Raw genomic sequence first — 15,912 nt, 5'->3', positions numbered from 1 at the left:
CGGGCCGCGGGGGGCGGTGTGCAGGGAGTCCCGCTCCGGGCCGCGGGGGGCGGTGTGCCGGGAGTCCCGCTCCGGGCCGCGGGGGGGCGTTGTGCAGGGTGTCCCGCTCCGGGCCGCTGGGGGGCGGTGTGCAGGCAGTCCCGCTCCGTGCCGCGGGGGGCGGTGTGCAGGGAGACCCGCTCCGGGCCGCGAGGCGGCAGTGTAGGGGGAGTCCCGCTCCGGGCCGCGGGGGGCGGTGTGCAGGGAGTCCCGCTCCGAGTCGCGGGGGGCGGTGTGCAGGGAGTCCCGCTCCGGGCCGCGGGGGGGCGGTGTGCAGGGAGTCCCGCTCCGGGCCGCGGGGGGGGCGGTGTGCAGGGAGTCCCGCTCCGGGCCGCGGGGGGGGCGGTGCGCAGGGAGTCCCGCTCCGGGCCGCGGGGGGCGGTGTGCAGGGAGTCCCGCTCCGGGCCGCGGGGGGCGGTGTGCAGGGAGTCCCGCTCCGGGCCGCGGGGGGCGGTGTGCCGGGAGTCCCGCTCCGTGCCGCGGGGGGCGGTGTGCAGGGAGTCCCGCTCCGGGCCGCGGGGGGCGGTGTGCAGGGAGTCCCGCTCCGGGCCGCGGGGGGCGGTGTGCCGGGAGTCCCGCTCCGGGCCGCGGGGGGCGGTGTGCCGGGAGTCCCGCTCCGGGCCGCGGGGGGCGGTGTGCCGGGAGTCCCGCTCCGGGCCGCGGGGGGCGGTGTGCCGGGAGTCCCGCTCCGGGCCGCGGGGGGCGGTGTGCCGGGAGTCCCGCTCCGGGCCGCGGGGGGCGGTGTGCCGGGAGTCCCGCTCCGGGCCGCGGGGGGGCGGTGTGCCGGGAGTCCCGCTCCGGGCCGCGGGGGGCGGTGTGCCGGGAGTCCCGCTCCGGGCCGCGGGGGGCGGTGTGCCGGGAGTCCCCCTCCGGGCCGCGGGGGGCGGTGTGCCGGGAGTCCCGCTCCGGGCCGCGGGGGGCGGTGTGCCGGGAGTCCGGGCTAGTCGGGCCGCGGGGGGGCGGTGTGCCGGGAGTCCCGCTCCGGGCCGCGGGGGGCGGTGTGCCGGGAGTCCTGCTCCGGGCCGCGGGGGGCGGTGTGCAGGGAGACCCGCTCTGGGCCGCGGGGGGCGGTGTGCAGGGAGTCCCGCTCCGGGCCGCGGGGGGCGGTGTGCAGGGAGTCCCGCTCCGGGCCGCGGGGGGCGGTGTGCAGGGAGTCCCGCTCCGGGCCGCGGGGGGCGGTGTGCAGGGAGTCCCGCTCCGGGCCGCGGGGGGCGGTGTGCCGGGAGTCCCGCTCCGGGCCGCGGGGGGCGGTGTGCCGGGAGTCCCGCTCCGGGCCGCGGGGGGCGGTGTGCAGGGAGTCCCGCTCCGGGCCGCGGGGGGCGGTGTGCAGGGAGTCCCGCTCCGGGCCGCGGGGGGCGGTGTGCCGGGAGTCCCGCTCCGGGCCGCGGGGGGCGGTGTGCCGGGAGTCCCGCTCCGGGCCGCGGGGGGCGGTGTGCAGGGAGTCCCGCTCCGGGCCGCGGGGGGCGGTGTGCCGGGAGTCCGGGCTAGTCGGGCCTGGCTGCAGGATGGCGCGGAGCGGGCGGCTGCGATCCGGGGTGAAGCCGAAGCTGAAGCGATGGCGGAAAGGGCAGAGCAGCGAATCAAACCCGGAGAGCTGCCGCCACCGGGAGGCCGCGCGGAGCCGATTCTTCAGCAGAGCGGCAGGTGGGAGCCCGGGGCGAGTCCGCAAGAAAGGCCCAGGCTTCAGGCCCGGCCTTCGGGCCCACGTGTGGCTGCGGCCCCGTCACTGCGCCAGAGCCCAGTGAGCGGCGCCAGTGCCCAGTGAGCGGCGCCAGTGCCCAGTGAGTGGTGCCAGTGCCCAGTGAGCGGTGCCAGTGAGCGGCGCCAGTGCCCAGTGAGCGGCGCCAGTGCCCAGTGAGTGGTGCCAGTGCCCAGTGAGCGGCGCCGGTGCCCAGTGAGCGGCGCCGGTGCCCAGTGAGCGGCGCCGGTGCCCAGTGAGCGGCGCCAGTGCCCAGTGAGCGGCGCCAGAGCCCAGTGAGCGGCGCCGGTGCCCAGTGAGCGGCGCCGGTGCCCAGTGAGCGGCGCCGGTGCCCAGTGAGCGGCGCCGGTGCCCAGTGAGCGGCGCCGGTGCCCAGTGAGCGGCGCCGGTGCCCAGTGAGCGGCGCCGGTGCCCAGTGAGCGGCGCCGGTGCCCAGTGAGCGGCGCCAGTGAGCGGCGCCAGAGCCCAGTGAGCGGCGCCGGTGCCCAGTGAGTGGTGCCAGTGCCCAGTGAGTGGTGCCAGTGCCCAGTGAGCGGCGCCAGTGCCCAGTGAGCGGTGCCCAGTGAGCGGCGCCAGTGCCCAGTGAGCGGTGCCAGTGCCCAGTGAGCGGTGCCAGTGCCCAGTGAGCAGTGCCCAGTGAGTGGTGCCAGTGCCCAGTGAGCGGTGCCAGTGCCCAGTGAGTGGTGCCGGTGCCCAGTGAGCGGTGCCAGTGCCCAGTGAGCGGTGCCAGTGCCCAGTGAGCGGTGCCGGTGCCCAGTGAGCGGCGCCGGTGCCCAGTGAGCGGCGCCAGTGCCCAGTGAGCGGTGCCAGTGCCCAGTGAGCGGCGCCAGTGCCCAGTGAGCGGCGCCGGTGCCCAGTGAGCGGCGCCAGTGCCCAGTGAGCGGCGCCAGAGCCCAGTGAGCGGCGCCGGTGCCCAGTGAGCGGCGCCGGTGCCCAGTGAGCGGCGCCGGTGCCCAGTGAGCGCCGCCGGTGCCCAGTGAGCGGCGCCGGTGCCCAGTGAGCGGCGCCAGTGCCCAGTGAGCGGCGCCGGTGCCCAGTGAGCGGCGCCAGTGCCCAGTGAGCGGCGCCAGAGCCCAGTGAGCGCCGCCGGTGCCCAGTGAGCGGCGCCGGTGCCCAGTGAGCGCCGCCGGTGCCCAGTGAGCGGCGCCGGTGCCCAGTGAGCGGCGCCGGTGCCCAGTGAGCGGCGCCGGTGCCCAGTGAGCGGCGCCGGTGCCCAGTGAGCGGCGCCGGTGCCCAGTGAGCGGCGCCGGTGCCCAGTGAGCGGCGCCGGTGCCCAGTGAGCGGCGCCGGTGCCCAGTGAGCGGCGCCAGTGAGCGGCGCCAGAGCCCAGTGAGCGGCGCCGGTGCCCAGTGAGTGGTGCCAGTGCCCAGTGAGTGGTGCCAGTGCCCAGTGAGCGGCGCCAGTGCCCAGTGAGCGGTGCCCAGTGAGCGGCGCCAGTGCCCAGTGAGCGGTGCCAGTGCCCAGTGAGCGGTGCCAGTGCCCAGTGAGCAGTGCCCAGTGAGTGGTGCCAGTGCCCAGTGAGCGGTGCCAGTGCCCAGTGAGTGGTGCCGGTGCCCAGTGAGCGGTGCCAGTGCCCAGTGAGCGGTGCCAGTGCCCAGTGAGCGGTGCCGGTGCCCAGTGAGCGGCGCCGGTGCCCAGTGAGCGGTGCCAGTGCCCAGTGAGCGGCGCCAGTGCCCAGTGAGCGGCGCCAGTGCCCAGTGAGCGGCGCCAGTGCCCAGTGAGTGGCGCCAGTGCCCAATGAGTGGTGCCAGTGCCCAGTGAGCGGCGCCGGTGCCCAGTGAGCGGTGCCGGTGCCCAGTGAGCGGCGCCGGTGCCCAGTGAGTGGCGCCGGTGCCCAGTGAGTGGCGCCGGTGCCCAGTGAGCGGCGCCGGTGCCCAGTGAGCGGCGCCGGTGCCCAGTGAGCGGCGCCGGTGCCCAGTGAGCGGCGCCGGTGCCCAGTGAGCGGCGCCGGTGCCCAGTGAGCGGCGCCGGTGCCCAGTGAGCGGCGCCGGTGCCCAGTGAGCGTCGCCGGTGCCCAGTGAGCGGCGCCGGTGCCCAGTGAGCGGCGCCAGTGCCCAGTGAGCGGTGCCGGTGCCCAGTTAGTGGTGCCGGTGCCCAGTTAGTGGTGCCAGTGCCCAGTGAGCGGCGCCGGTGCCCAGTGAGCGGCGCCGGTGCCCAGTGAGCGGCGCCGGTGCCCAGTGAGCGGCGCCGGTGCCCAGTGAGCGGTGCCGGTGCCCAGTTAGCGGTGCCGGTGCCCAGTGAGCGGTGCCGGTGCCCAGTGAGCGGTGCCGGTGCCCAGTGAGCGGTGCCGGTGCCCAGTTAGTGGTGCCGGTGCCCAGTGAGCGGTGCCAGTGCCCAGTGAGCGGTGCCGGTGCCCAGTGAGCGGTGCCCAGTGAGCGGTGCCCAGTGAGCAGTGCCGGTGCCCAGTTAGTGGTGCCAGTGCCCAGTGAGCGGTGCCGGTGCCCAGTTAGCGGTGCCAGTGCCCAGTGAGCGGCGCCAGTGCCCAGTGAGCGGTGCCAGTGAGCGGTGCCGGTGCCCAGTGAGCGGCGCCGGTGCCCAGTGAGCGGCGCCAGTGCCCAGTAAGCGGCGCCAGTGCCCAGTGAGCGGTGCCAGTGCCCAGTGAGCGGTGCCCAGTGAGCGGTGCCGGTGCCCAGTGAGCGGTGCCAGTGCCCAGTGAGCGGTGCCGGTGCCCAGTGAGTGGTGCCGGTGCCCAGTGAGTGGTGCCGGTGCCCAGTGAGTGGTGCCAGTGCCCAGTGAGTGGTGCAGTGCCCAGTGAGTGGCTGCCAGTGAGTGGTGCCAGTGCCCAGTGAGTGGCTGCAAGTGAGTGATGCCAGTGCCCAGTGAGTGGTGCCAGTGCCCAGTGAGTGGTGCCGGTGCCCAGTGAGTGGTGCCAGTGCCCAGTGAGTGGTGCCAGTGCCCAGTGAGTGGTGCCAGTGCCCAGTGAGTGGTGCCAGTTCCCAGTGAGGTGGTGCCAGTGCCCAGTGAGTGCCTGCCAGTGATTGTTGAATCTCAGCTCACTGGCCTCTCTCTCCCCCTGGGTTCTCGTGATGGGTGCAGCAGTTGCTGATGGATTGAGTTGTCTCTGGGTTGTTGAGAGGCTGAGAATAATAGTGTAAGAGATGGAGTTTGGATGCTGCAGAAACTACTGACCTCTCGCTGTTGGGTTTAATGTGGAGTGAGGGGTAGATGGGGTCTTCGTTCCTCATAAATTTGTTATTAACCTCTGAACTCTGCATGTTCTTCCAGGAAAGAGTGATCTAACTGTAGATGTACTGAAACTGCACAATGAACTCCAGTCCAACAGTTTATCATTTGGTCCACGAGAGACTTCGTCAGCAGAGCCGTTTGTTGAGTGCGAGGATGGTGCGCCCACAGAAAAATCCTCTGCCACCTTCCTCAGTGGCCTGTCTGACTGCAGCAACATGACGTTTAGCCGAGTCCAACGTTTCTGGGAATCCAACTCAGCAGCTCACAAAGAGGTGAGTGTAGAAGAGAGTTTCCCGGGGCCAGGTACTGGAGGCATTCTGTGGCTGCGGATCTTAATCTGTAACCCTGGGCAATCAGTGTCGCTATCACACTCGGGTTGACCATGAGCAAGGACACTGCCTGTTCATACACTCTACTCATTGTGTTCACACACTGGGTCTCTCCTCGCTCACTCTACACTGTATTGTGCTCAGTGTCTATAAACAGGCAGTTTGTGGAGAGTGTGAACTGAGACAGTTCACACTGACGTCAGTCACTCTCTATGTTTTTCCCCAGATCTGTGCTGTTTTGGCTGCTGTTACTGAGGTGATCCGCTCGCAAGGTGGGAATGAGACAGAGACAGAATATTTTGCAGCTTTGGTAAGTTTTTACCCCGGGCTCCTGTTTTTACCTGCAAGATGACTGCTTAAAAAAATGTTTCTTCACAGACGAGGCACATTTCAGATCCAGTTGTTTTCCATCAGTTTCTAACCTTTTTCCTTTTGGTATGTGTGGGCGCATGCGGAAATCATTCTGGGCTGATCTCTTTGAGCGGTCAGGGAATGCCGAGTGGGTTGTCTTTCGGACTATGGATTGCACATGGGAACAGGGTTTTACATAATCAGTGAATTAGCCATGCTCCCGTTTTGTCCAATAGATATTGCCAGCCATCCTCAGTGAAGACATTGCAGGCTGGGCATACAATCTGCAAAGTTAAGGGTATGTTTAATTAACAGAAAAAGGCTAAAGTTCACTTGTTTGCAGTGTGATAAGAGACCCAATGACAGGGTCTGTTATTCATTGTTTATTTGCCAATCAGAAGTACAATTAGCCATATTGGGATTTCTGGAGTCACATTTATCCTAGTCCCACAGGAGTGTGCTGGATGAAGCAAGATGTGTAGTGAAAAGTTTACGGTTATGGAACTCATGGACCAGGTAAAGATCTTCGAGCATAAGGCAGGTTGTGATTAATTGTTGCTGGGTAGGAGGCAGTGATTCTGACAGCTGTATGAGTCCCCAGCCTGACTTCATGCTTGTATCTCTCTGGCAGATGACTACATTGGAAGCGGTGGAATCCGAGGAATCTGTTGCGGCCATAGCCTACCTGCTGAATTTGGTAATGAAACGGTAAGTCCAAATATTGCAGAATTCTGCTGGGGCATTGGTGCATAAAATAAAATTAATTTTAAGGCAATTAGTAAAAGGATTGGCAAAATTAATGATAATCTTTATGAATGTCACAAGTAGGCTTACATTAACACTGCAATGAAGTTACTGTGAAAAGCCCCTCGTCGCCACACTCTGGCGCCTGTTCGGGTCACAGAGGGAGAATTCAGAATGTCCAATTCACCTAACGAGCACGTCTTTCAGGACTTGTGGGAGGAAATAGGAGCACCTGGAGGAAACCCACGCAGACACGGGGAGAACGTGCAGACTCCGCACAGACAGTGACCCAGACCGGGAATCAAATCTGTGACCCCGGCGCTGCTAACCACTGTGCTACCGTGCCGCACTTAATGGGAGTTCAAGTCAATAAATCCAATGAACCTGATACCGTGAATGGCTGAGCAACAAAAATAGTGAATGCATTGACCGTGAATTTTGAAGATTCACCGGATTCTGGAATGATTCCCAGTGGATTGGGAAGGAGCAGGTATAATACCACCATTCAACAAAGGAGAGGGAGAGCGAGATTGCAGGCCAGTTAGCCTGACACCAGTCAGGAATCCATTGGTAATGGGGCAGTTTGAATATTGATTAGACAGTCAGCATGATTTTATGATGCTCCCCTGGCAGCGCGTTCCAGGCACTCACCACCCTGTGTAAAAAAACCTGCCTCGCACATCTCCTCGAAATTTTCCCCCTCGCACCATAAACCTATGTCCCCTAGTAATTGACTTTTCCACCCTGGGAAAAGTGTCTGACTATCCACACTGTCCATGCCCCTCATAATTTTGTAACCCTCTTTATCAGGTCGCCCCTCAACCTCCGTTGCTCCAGTGAAAACAATCCAAGTTTATCCAGCCTCATCATAGCTTTTTAAAAATAAATTGAGAGTACCCAATAATTTTTTTCCAATTAAAGGGCAATTTAGCATGGTCAATCCAACTTCCCTGCACGTCCTTTTGGGTTGTGGGGGTGAGACCCACGCAGACTCTGGGAGAATGTGCAAACTCCGCACGGACAGTGACCCGGGGCCAGGATTGAACCTGGGTCCTTGGCGCCGCGAGGCAGCAGTGCTCACCACTGCCCCACCGTACCGCCCTCCTCTCCTCATAGCTAATTCCCACCAGGCCAGGCAACATTCTGGTAAACCTCTTCTGTACCCTCTCTGGAGTTTGGTGACCAGAATTGAACATTATATTCCAAATGTGGCCTAACTAAGGTTCTGTACAGCTGCAGCACGACTTGCCAATTTGTATACTCCCGTTGATAGACTTATAAAATGTTTTGGGATTTTTCCTACTTTTACCAGCCAGCGTTTTCTCATATCCCCTCTTTTCTCTCCTAATTGCTTTCTTAAGCTCCATCCTGCCCTTCACTAATGGCTCGGCTGATTCACTCCCCTTGAACTTGCTAAAATCCTCTTTTCCTTTTCACTGAATCCTGAATATCTCTGGTCATTCATGGTTCTCTGGGCTTGTTACTCCTTCCTATCACTCTAGAGGGAACATGTTGGACCTGTACCACCCCCATTTTCTCTTTGAACACCCCTCACTGCTCTTCTGTAGATTTCCCCACAGTAACCTTTTCCTGTTTACCTTGGCCAGATCCTGCCTTATTTTACTAAAATCCGGTCTCCCCCAATCCAAAACCTTCTTTTACAACTTGTCTATTTCTTTGTCCATAACAAATTTAAATTGAACCATGTTGTGGTCGCTATCACCAAAATGCTCCCACACCAACACATCAACCACCTGTCTGGCTTCATTCCCCAGAATTAGGTCCAGCCCTGCACCATCCCTTGTTGGATCCTCTACAAAATGCCCTAAAATGTTCTGTATCCATTTTAAGAACTCCACTCCATCTAAGCCCTTAACACAGTGACTTTCCAAATAACTGTTGGGAAAGATGAAATCACCTGATATAATAACCCTATTATTATTTTTCACATTCCGTGAATGACGCACATATTTGCTCCTCAGTTTCCCGCTAACTATCTGGGGGTCCATAATAAACACCCAGCATCGTAGCTGTCCCTTTTTATTCCTAAGATCTACCCACAAAGCTTCATTTGATGTCTCCTCCAAGATATCGGGCGGGGTGGCCCGGCGCCAAGAAAGGAGAGGACCACTCCGGCGTCGGGCCACCCGGACGTTGCGGAATCCTCCGCTCTTCCGGGGGCTATGCCGGCGCCGGAGGGAAAGAGTGGCCCCACGGCACAGGCTCGCCCGCAGATCAGTGGGCCCCAATTGCGAGCCAGGTCACTGTGGCCCCCCCCCCCCCCCCGGGGCCGGATCCCCGCGCGCCCCCCTGAGGACCCTGCTAGATGATCGACAAGCCAGGTCCCGCCGTGATGGACCATGTCCATTTCACGCCGGTGGGGCTGGCCTTAAACGGGCGGCCACTTGGCCCATCGGGGCCCGGCGAATTGCCGGGGGGGGGGGGGGGGGGCTGCCAACAGGCCCCCCGCTGGCGCGGCGTAAACCCCGTCCCCGCCCGAAAACCGGCGGGGGTCGGAGAATCCCGCCCATCATCTTTCCTTACCTCAGGAACTGACTCCTTAACTAATAATGCAATGCCACCTCATGTTTTACCCCCTCCTTTGTCTCGTCTGAAGATTCTACATCTCGGGATGTTGAGCTGCCAATCCTGCCCCATCCTCATCCACGTCTCCATGATGGCTATTATATCACAATTACACATATCCATCCTTGCCCTTCACTCATCCGTTTTACACCTTGCAAACAAACCTAAAAAAAGACATTTATGCCTACTCTCTGCTTCCAGAGAGGCGTCTTCTGTCAGAAGGTTGTGAATCTTTGCAAATCTCTATCCCAGAAGACTGTGCATGCTCAGTTCTTGCATGTGATCTGGATAGAAGGGAAGTGAGAAATATTGTGGGCAGCACGGTAGCACAAGTGGATAGCACTGTGGCTTCACAGCGCCAGGGTCCCAGGTTCGATTCCCCGCTGGGTCACTGTCTGTGCGGAGTCTGCACGTTCTCCCCGTGTCTGCGTGGGTTTTCTCCGGGTGCTCCGGTTTCCTCCCACAGTCCAAAGACGTGCAGGTTAGGTGGATTGGCCATGCTAAAAATTGCCCGTAGTGTCCATAAGGGTTGGGAGGGGTTATTGGGTTGCGGGGATAGGGTGGAAGTGAGGGATTAATGTGGGTCGGTGCAGACTCGATGGGCCGAATGGCCTCCTTCTGCATTGTATGTTCTATGTAATCTATGTAATATTGGGGTAGAAGAGGAAGGTGAATTTGATGTGGAAGATCATTGTTACCTTATTGAACGGCAGAGGAGGATCGAGGGGCCGATTGGCCTCCTGTTCCAATTGCTTGGTGCTTGTGCTGTAATTGTGAATGTGTCTTATGAATCCAGCTGGATAATTATTCTGCTTATGGATTGCAGTGTTCCAAGTCCTGTTCTAATAAAGAAGTTCTCAGACACAGCAAAAGTCTTTATGAATCTCTTGGCTTCTCAGACGGGTGCAGGATCCACGGCAGCACTACGATGGGTGGGTGTGATCTGTTTCTCTGTTCCCCAATGGTGTTTGTTCGCTGGTGTAACCGTGTAGAGTTTTCATTGTGATCTGGCCTTGTTTCCTTGTCTGACAGATTCTCTCGTGCCTCTCCACACTGCTGCGCAAACAAGATTTGGCTGTGTGGAGCTTCCCCTCGACACTCCAAGTTTACCATGGCCTCCTCAGTTTCACAGTACATGTCAAACCAAAGGTGAGTTGGTCATTCACAATCTGAGGTGATGAAATGACTTGGCTAATGGGGTGATGATGATTTGATTTATTGTCACATGTACTGAAGTACAGTGAAAAGTATTTTTCTGTGGCCGAGGGAACGTACACAGTAGTCAAAAAAAAATCGACAGAGTACATTGACAAATGGTACATCGACAAACAGTGTTTGGTTGCAGTGCGGAACAAGGGGCCAAACAAAGCAAATACATGAACAAGAGCAGCATAGGGCGTCGTGAATAGTGTCTTACAGGGAACAGATCAGTCCGAGGGGGAGTCGTTGAGGAGTCTTGTAGCTGTGGGGAAGAAGCTGTTCCTATGTCTGGATGTGCGGGTTTTCAAACTTCTGTACCTTTTTCCTGATGGAAGGGTCTGGAAGAAGGCAATGCCTGGGTGGGAGGGGTCTCTGATAATGCTGTCTGCCTTCGTGAGACAGCGGGAGGTGTAGACAGAATCAATGTGGGGGTGGCGAGCTTGTGTGATGCGGTGGGCTGAGTTCACCACACTCTGCAGTTTCTTGCGATCTTGGACCGAGCAGTTGCCATACCAGGCTGTGATGCAGCCGGATAGGATGCTCTCTATCGCACATCTGTAGAAGTTTGTGAGAGTCGATGCAGACATGCCGAATTTCTTTAGCTTCCGTCGGAAGTAGAGACGTTGTTGGGCTTTCTTGACTGTTGCATCAATGTGAGTGGACCAGGACAGACTGTTGGTGATGGTGACCCCCAGGAACTTAAAGCTATCGACCATCTCCACTTCGGAGCCATTGATGCAGACGGGAGTGTGTGTCGTGCTGCGCTTCCTGAAGTCGATGATCAGTTGCTTGGTCTTTCCAACATTTAGAGAGAGGTTGTTTTCGGTACACCGTGCAACCAAGTGATTTATCTCCCTTCTGTAGTCTGATTCGTCGTTGTTTGAGATGCGGCCCACCACAGTCGTATCATCCGCAAACTTATAGATTAAGTTGGAGTTAAATCTTGCCACACTGTCATGTGTGTATAGGGAGTACAGTAGACTGAGCACACATCCTTGCGGGGCTCCGGTTTTGAGGACTATTGTGGAGGAGGTGCTGTTGCCTATCCTGACAGATTGCGGTCTGTTGGTGAGGAAGTCGAGGATCCAGCTGTACAGGGAGGGGTCAAGTCCAAGGTTGCAGAGTTTGGTTATTAGTCTTGTTGCGATAATGGTGTTGAAGGCAGAGCTGTAGTCTCTGAACAGCAGACTTACGTAGGTGGCCTTGTTGTCGAGATGTTCGAGTGTTGATTGTAGAATTGTTCATAACCCATCTGACTACAGACAGCAATAGAAATGGACTGGTGGCAGAGGGGCCAATGGGTTGGGGAAGCCAAGGTCAGTGTTTGGTGCTGCCAGTTGGTGGTATGGGTGCCACACAGGTTGTGGGTTACAGGGGATGAACTGAGCAGGGACTGTGGCGCATAGGGGTTCACAGAAATCCATCAATTGCAGGTTTAAAAGTAACTTTTAATGTAGCAACAGTCGCCGTTTGCAGGCGGCAGTTCCAAACTCCCACTCCTGTGTGTGGAGAAATGTTTGCTAATTTCATTCCTCAAAGGTCTGGCTCTAACATTTACACTCTGTCCTGAGACTGACTACCAGCACAAATAGTTTCTCTCTACTGGGCCTCGTTTTTTCTCCTTAATATCTTAAAAACTTGGATCGAATCATTCCCTGACTTTGCAGATTCCAAGGAATATAACCCGAGTTTGTATGGTCTCTTGTCGAAGGACCCTTGGAGTCCAGGATCATTCTGGTAAATCTACGTTGCACTTCCAAGGCCAATATTTTCTTCCTCGGGTGCTCCGAACTGTTCACAGTAACACTCCAGGTATGATCTAACCAGGGCTTTGCATTTTCCAACCTGTTCAGGCCATGTTGATGATCCATGTCACTGGTCTGTTGAGTCTTTGCTCTCAGTATCTCTGTGATCTTAATGCTTCCATCTACACAGCTTACAATGCAGCCTTTGTGTCATCTGTGAATTTGTACCCTGTCATCTCGGTTGTTAATGAATAATTGAGGCACCAACACACATCTTTGCAGGACTCCCAATAATCACATTCTGTCCATTATAGAAACATTCAAACATAGGAAATAGAAGCAGGAGGAGGCCATTCGGCCCTTCGAGCCCGCTCTGCCATTCAGTATGATCATGGCTGATCATCAATACCCTGATCCTGCCTCTCCCCCCCCCCCCCCCCCCCCCCGCCATATTCTTTGATCCCTTTAGCCCCAAGAGCTATATCTAATTCCTTCTTGAAATTACACAACATTTTGGCCTCAACTACTTTCTGTGGTAGTAAATCCAACAGCTTCATCACTCACTGGGTGAAGAAATTTCTCCTCACCTCAGTCCTAAAAGGTTTACCCCGTATTCTCAAACTATAATCCCTAGTTCTGGACTCCGCCACCATTATCTCAACATTCTCCCCAGTCACACACTGTTACCAGACTCCTAAATGACCCTCTTATGGACTGACCTCATTAACACTACACCCTGTATGCTTCACCCGATGCCAGTGCTTATATAGTTACATTGTGAACCTTGTGTTGCCCTATTATGTATTTTCTTTTATTTCCTTTTCTTCCCATCTACTTAATGATCTGTTGAGCTGCTCGCAGAAAAATACTTTTCACCGTACCTCAGTACACGGGACATTAGACAAAATCCAATCACTTTTCTGACCAGATCAATCATTTGTTTTCAGTTCCTTCAGCTTCAATTTTAGCTCCGTCCTCAATGAAGAACTTTATCGGATGTTTTCAGAATCTATGGAAATTTTATCCATAGACATTCTGCAATCCACTGATTTGAACGTTTTGAAGAAGTGACTAGTTAGGTTTGTTAGCGATGCTCTGCTGTTTTCAAATCCATGCTAGCTCTCACAGCCCAACAGTTTCAGCTTTTCACCCTATCCTTAAATGTGGACTCTACTAATTTCCAACATCATATGTTAGGCTAACCGGTCTGTAATTCTCTGCCCCCCTCCCCTTAACAACCAGTGAGGTGAGCAAATTTCCAGTCTAAAGGAACAGGCCTAGATTAAAGAGATAGTGTGTGTAACCAAGCAGATACTGTGTGTGTGGTGGGAGCTGCAGGCAGTGTAATTCTGGGCTGTTGCTGACTGTCTTCTCTCCCACCCAGGTCCGGAAGGAGGCACATCGCGGAATCTGCTCTGTGCTAAAGGGATGTGACTTCATGTTTGGAGACCTGGCACCCCCCCACCACCCTGCCGCACAATCAACAGCCAGATTCTGCATAAAGGAGATTGAGGAGTTTGGAGGTTTGTGGGGACGGGGTGACTGAGGACCCTTTTGGAGCTCTGTGGGTGAGGTGGTGCTGTTTGGATTATGGAGTGCTGAGTAAAATGCCCATTTTGTGAATTGTTGTGTTTGTTTCTTACAGGCAGTGGAGAGGGTACCACAGCTCTGCACGTGTTGGGTTTGCTGAAGGATGTCCTCCCGAGTTTCCCTGTCAGTTGTGTAAAGTCGTGCTGTGAGATTCTGCTCAGGGTCATGACTCTCAATCATGTGGTAATTGACTAATTTTATTAATCAGAGAAGCCATTCTGGTCATTGAATCGACATCTCTGCTCAAGAGCAACCCAGTTAATCCCACTCCCCGTGTCTTTCCCAGTTAGTCCCGCCCCCCCGTGTCTTTCCCAGTTAATCCCACTCCCCGTGTCTTTCCCAGTTAGTCCCACATCCCGTGTCTTTCCCAGTTAGGTCCCACATCCCGTGTCTTTCCCAGTTAGTCCCACATCCCGTGTCTTTCCCAGTTAGTCCTGCTCCCCGTGTCTTTCCCAGTTAGTCCTGCTCCCCATGTCTTTCCCAGTTAGTCCTGCTCCCCGTGTCTTTCTCAGTTAGTCCCACTCCCCGTGTCTTTCCCAGTATCCCGACGATTCATCCTCCTTCAGATATTCGTTCATTTTCTGTTTGAATGCGACTCAGTAACTCCTTGCGTTAAGCCACCCTGCTGAAAGATGTTTTGCATTAATGTTTATTCTTTGGGGCCTCTTTTTTCAATGGAGGCAATATTTTCAGTTTTATGTTGCCTGCTCTCTGGGCCCTGCCCTTCCCTGTGCTGTTCCCTGGCTCTGCCCTCCCCTGTGCTGTTCCCTGGCTCTGCCCTCCCCTGTGCTGTTCCCTGGCTCTGCCCTCCCCTGTGCTGTTCCCTGGCTCTGCCCTCCCCTGTGCTGTTCCCTGGCTCTGCCCTTCCCTGTGCTGTTCCCTGGCTCTGCCCTCCCCTGTGCTGTTCCCTGGCTCTGCCCTTCCCTGTGCTGTTCCCTGGCTCTGCCCTCTCCTGTGCTGTTCCCTGGCTCTGCCCTTCCCTGTGCTGCCCTCTGGCTCTGCCCTGTGCTGATCTTTGGGCTCTGCCCTCCCCCGCAGACCCTCGCCACCCCACCTCCCCCGCAGACCCTCGTCAGCCCTGAAGATTCTCTGCACCTACCGGGCAAGTTCCCATGTCATCCTCTTTCTGTTTCAGATGGTGACGGCGTGCGCGATGCAAGCATTTCATGGACTTTTTGTCGCCAAACCAAATTCAGCAGTCCTGACAGCAGAACTCAACGCTCAGATCATAACTGTGAGTGAGGAGCCCAGCAATGGAATGGATGCTTGGGTGATCAGGGGAGGGGTCTGAGTAATCCTGAGGGAAATAGGGGGAGAGTATGGGTGTCCTGGAGGTTTTGAGAAGTCTGTATATGGCAGTGACCCTGGGAGAGGTTGGGTGACCTCTGTGTGACCCAGGAGCAGTTGTGGTTGGGCGGAGGGTTTGGTGGTGGTGATCGGTTTTACTGGTACTTGTGTGTAGTGGTTGGTATCTAACTGAGTCTGTATTTCCTTCTCAGGCTCTGTATGATTATCTGCCAAACGTGAGTGACCTACAGCCTATCCTGGCTTGGCTCATCGTCATGGAAAAAGCTCATATCAACTTGTGCAGGTAATCATTTTGCATCATTTGGGGTCTCTCGGATATCGGATTTGTTTTGGGGCCTAGAATATGGGATTTATTTTGGTGTCTGTAGGGTATGGGATTTGTTTTGGGATCTCCGAGATATGGGATTTGTTTTGGGATCTCTGGGATATGGGTTTATTTTGGGGTGTGTGGAATATGGGTTTATTTTGTAGTCGATGGGATTTATGTAAGAGAGGCACAGTGGAATTGTCACTGGGCTAGTAATCCAGAGACTCCGGATAATGCTCCGGGGACCCGGGTCCGAATCCCACCACGCCGGGTGATGGAATTTAACCTCAATAAAATATCTGGAATTAAAAGTCTAATGATGACCATGAAACCATTGTTGATTGTCGTAAAAACCCATCTGGTTCACTCGTGTCGTTTAGAGAAGGAAATCTGCCGTCCTTACCTGGTCTGACCTACATGTGACTCCAGACCCACAGCAATGTGGTTGATTCTGAAATGCCCCCTCCAGGGCAATTAGGGATGGGCAATAAATGCTGGCACAGCCGGCGACGCCCACGCCCAGGAATTAATTTTTAAAAAATCTGTAGAACATGGGATTTATTTTGGGGTCTCTATGATATGGGATTTATTTGGGGGTCTCTCGGACATGGGATTTAGTTTGTTGCCTGCAGGATATGGAATTGTATTGCCGAGCTGTGCTCTTTGACCCTCTCGTGTCCCAATCTTTCCTCCTGTTGTTAGGTTGCAGGGTTTGCTTTGTTTGGCCCATCTCCCTCGTCTCTTCTCCACAGCTGTCAGTTGCCTCCTGTCGCCTCAATATCAGCTCATGGCAGCTGCAGCAGATACCATGAAGGTGGGTTAGAGTCA

At 56.9% G+C, this 15,912-nt stretch overlaps 1 protein-coding gene across 1 annotated transcript; it reads left to right on the top strand.

Annotated features, from left to right (window-relative positions):
* Positions 1-1,501: 1,501 nt before the first annotated feature.
* On the top strand, positions 1,502-15,898 carry LOC140407693 (RRP12-like protein; the record flags this gene model as incomplete). Its single annotated transcript, XM_072495009.1, has 11 exons — positions 1,502-1,683; positions 4,964-5,196; positions 5,480-5,563; positions 6,236-6,312; positions 9,761-9,866; positions 9,967-10,083; positions 13,264-13,402; positions 13,525-13,652; positions 14,605-14,703; positions 14,969-15,060; positions 15,787-15,898. Coding segments are annotated over exons 1-11 (1,326 nt in total), but the record flags the coding sequence as incomplete, so codon positions are not given.
* Positions 15,899-15,912: the final 14 nt, after the last annotated feature.

Source organism: Scyliorhinus torazame, unplaced genomic scaffold (genome assembly GCF_047496885.1).
Source record: "Scyliorhinus torazame isolate Kashiwa2021f unplaced genomic scaffold, sScyTor2.1 scaffold_1816, whole genome shotgun sequence".
In the NCBI taxonomy this organism is placed as follows: Eukaryota; Metazoa; Chordata; class Chondrichthyes; order Carcharhiniformes; family Scyliorhinidae; genus Scyliorhinus; species Scyliorhinus torazame.
Note: the sequence above shows the minus strand (reverse complement) of the source record. Positions and strands in the feature narration are given on the sequence as shown.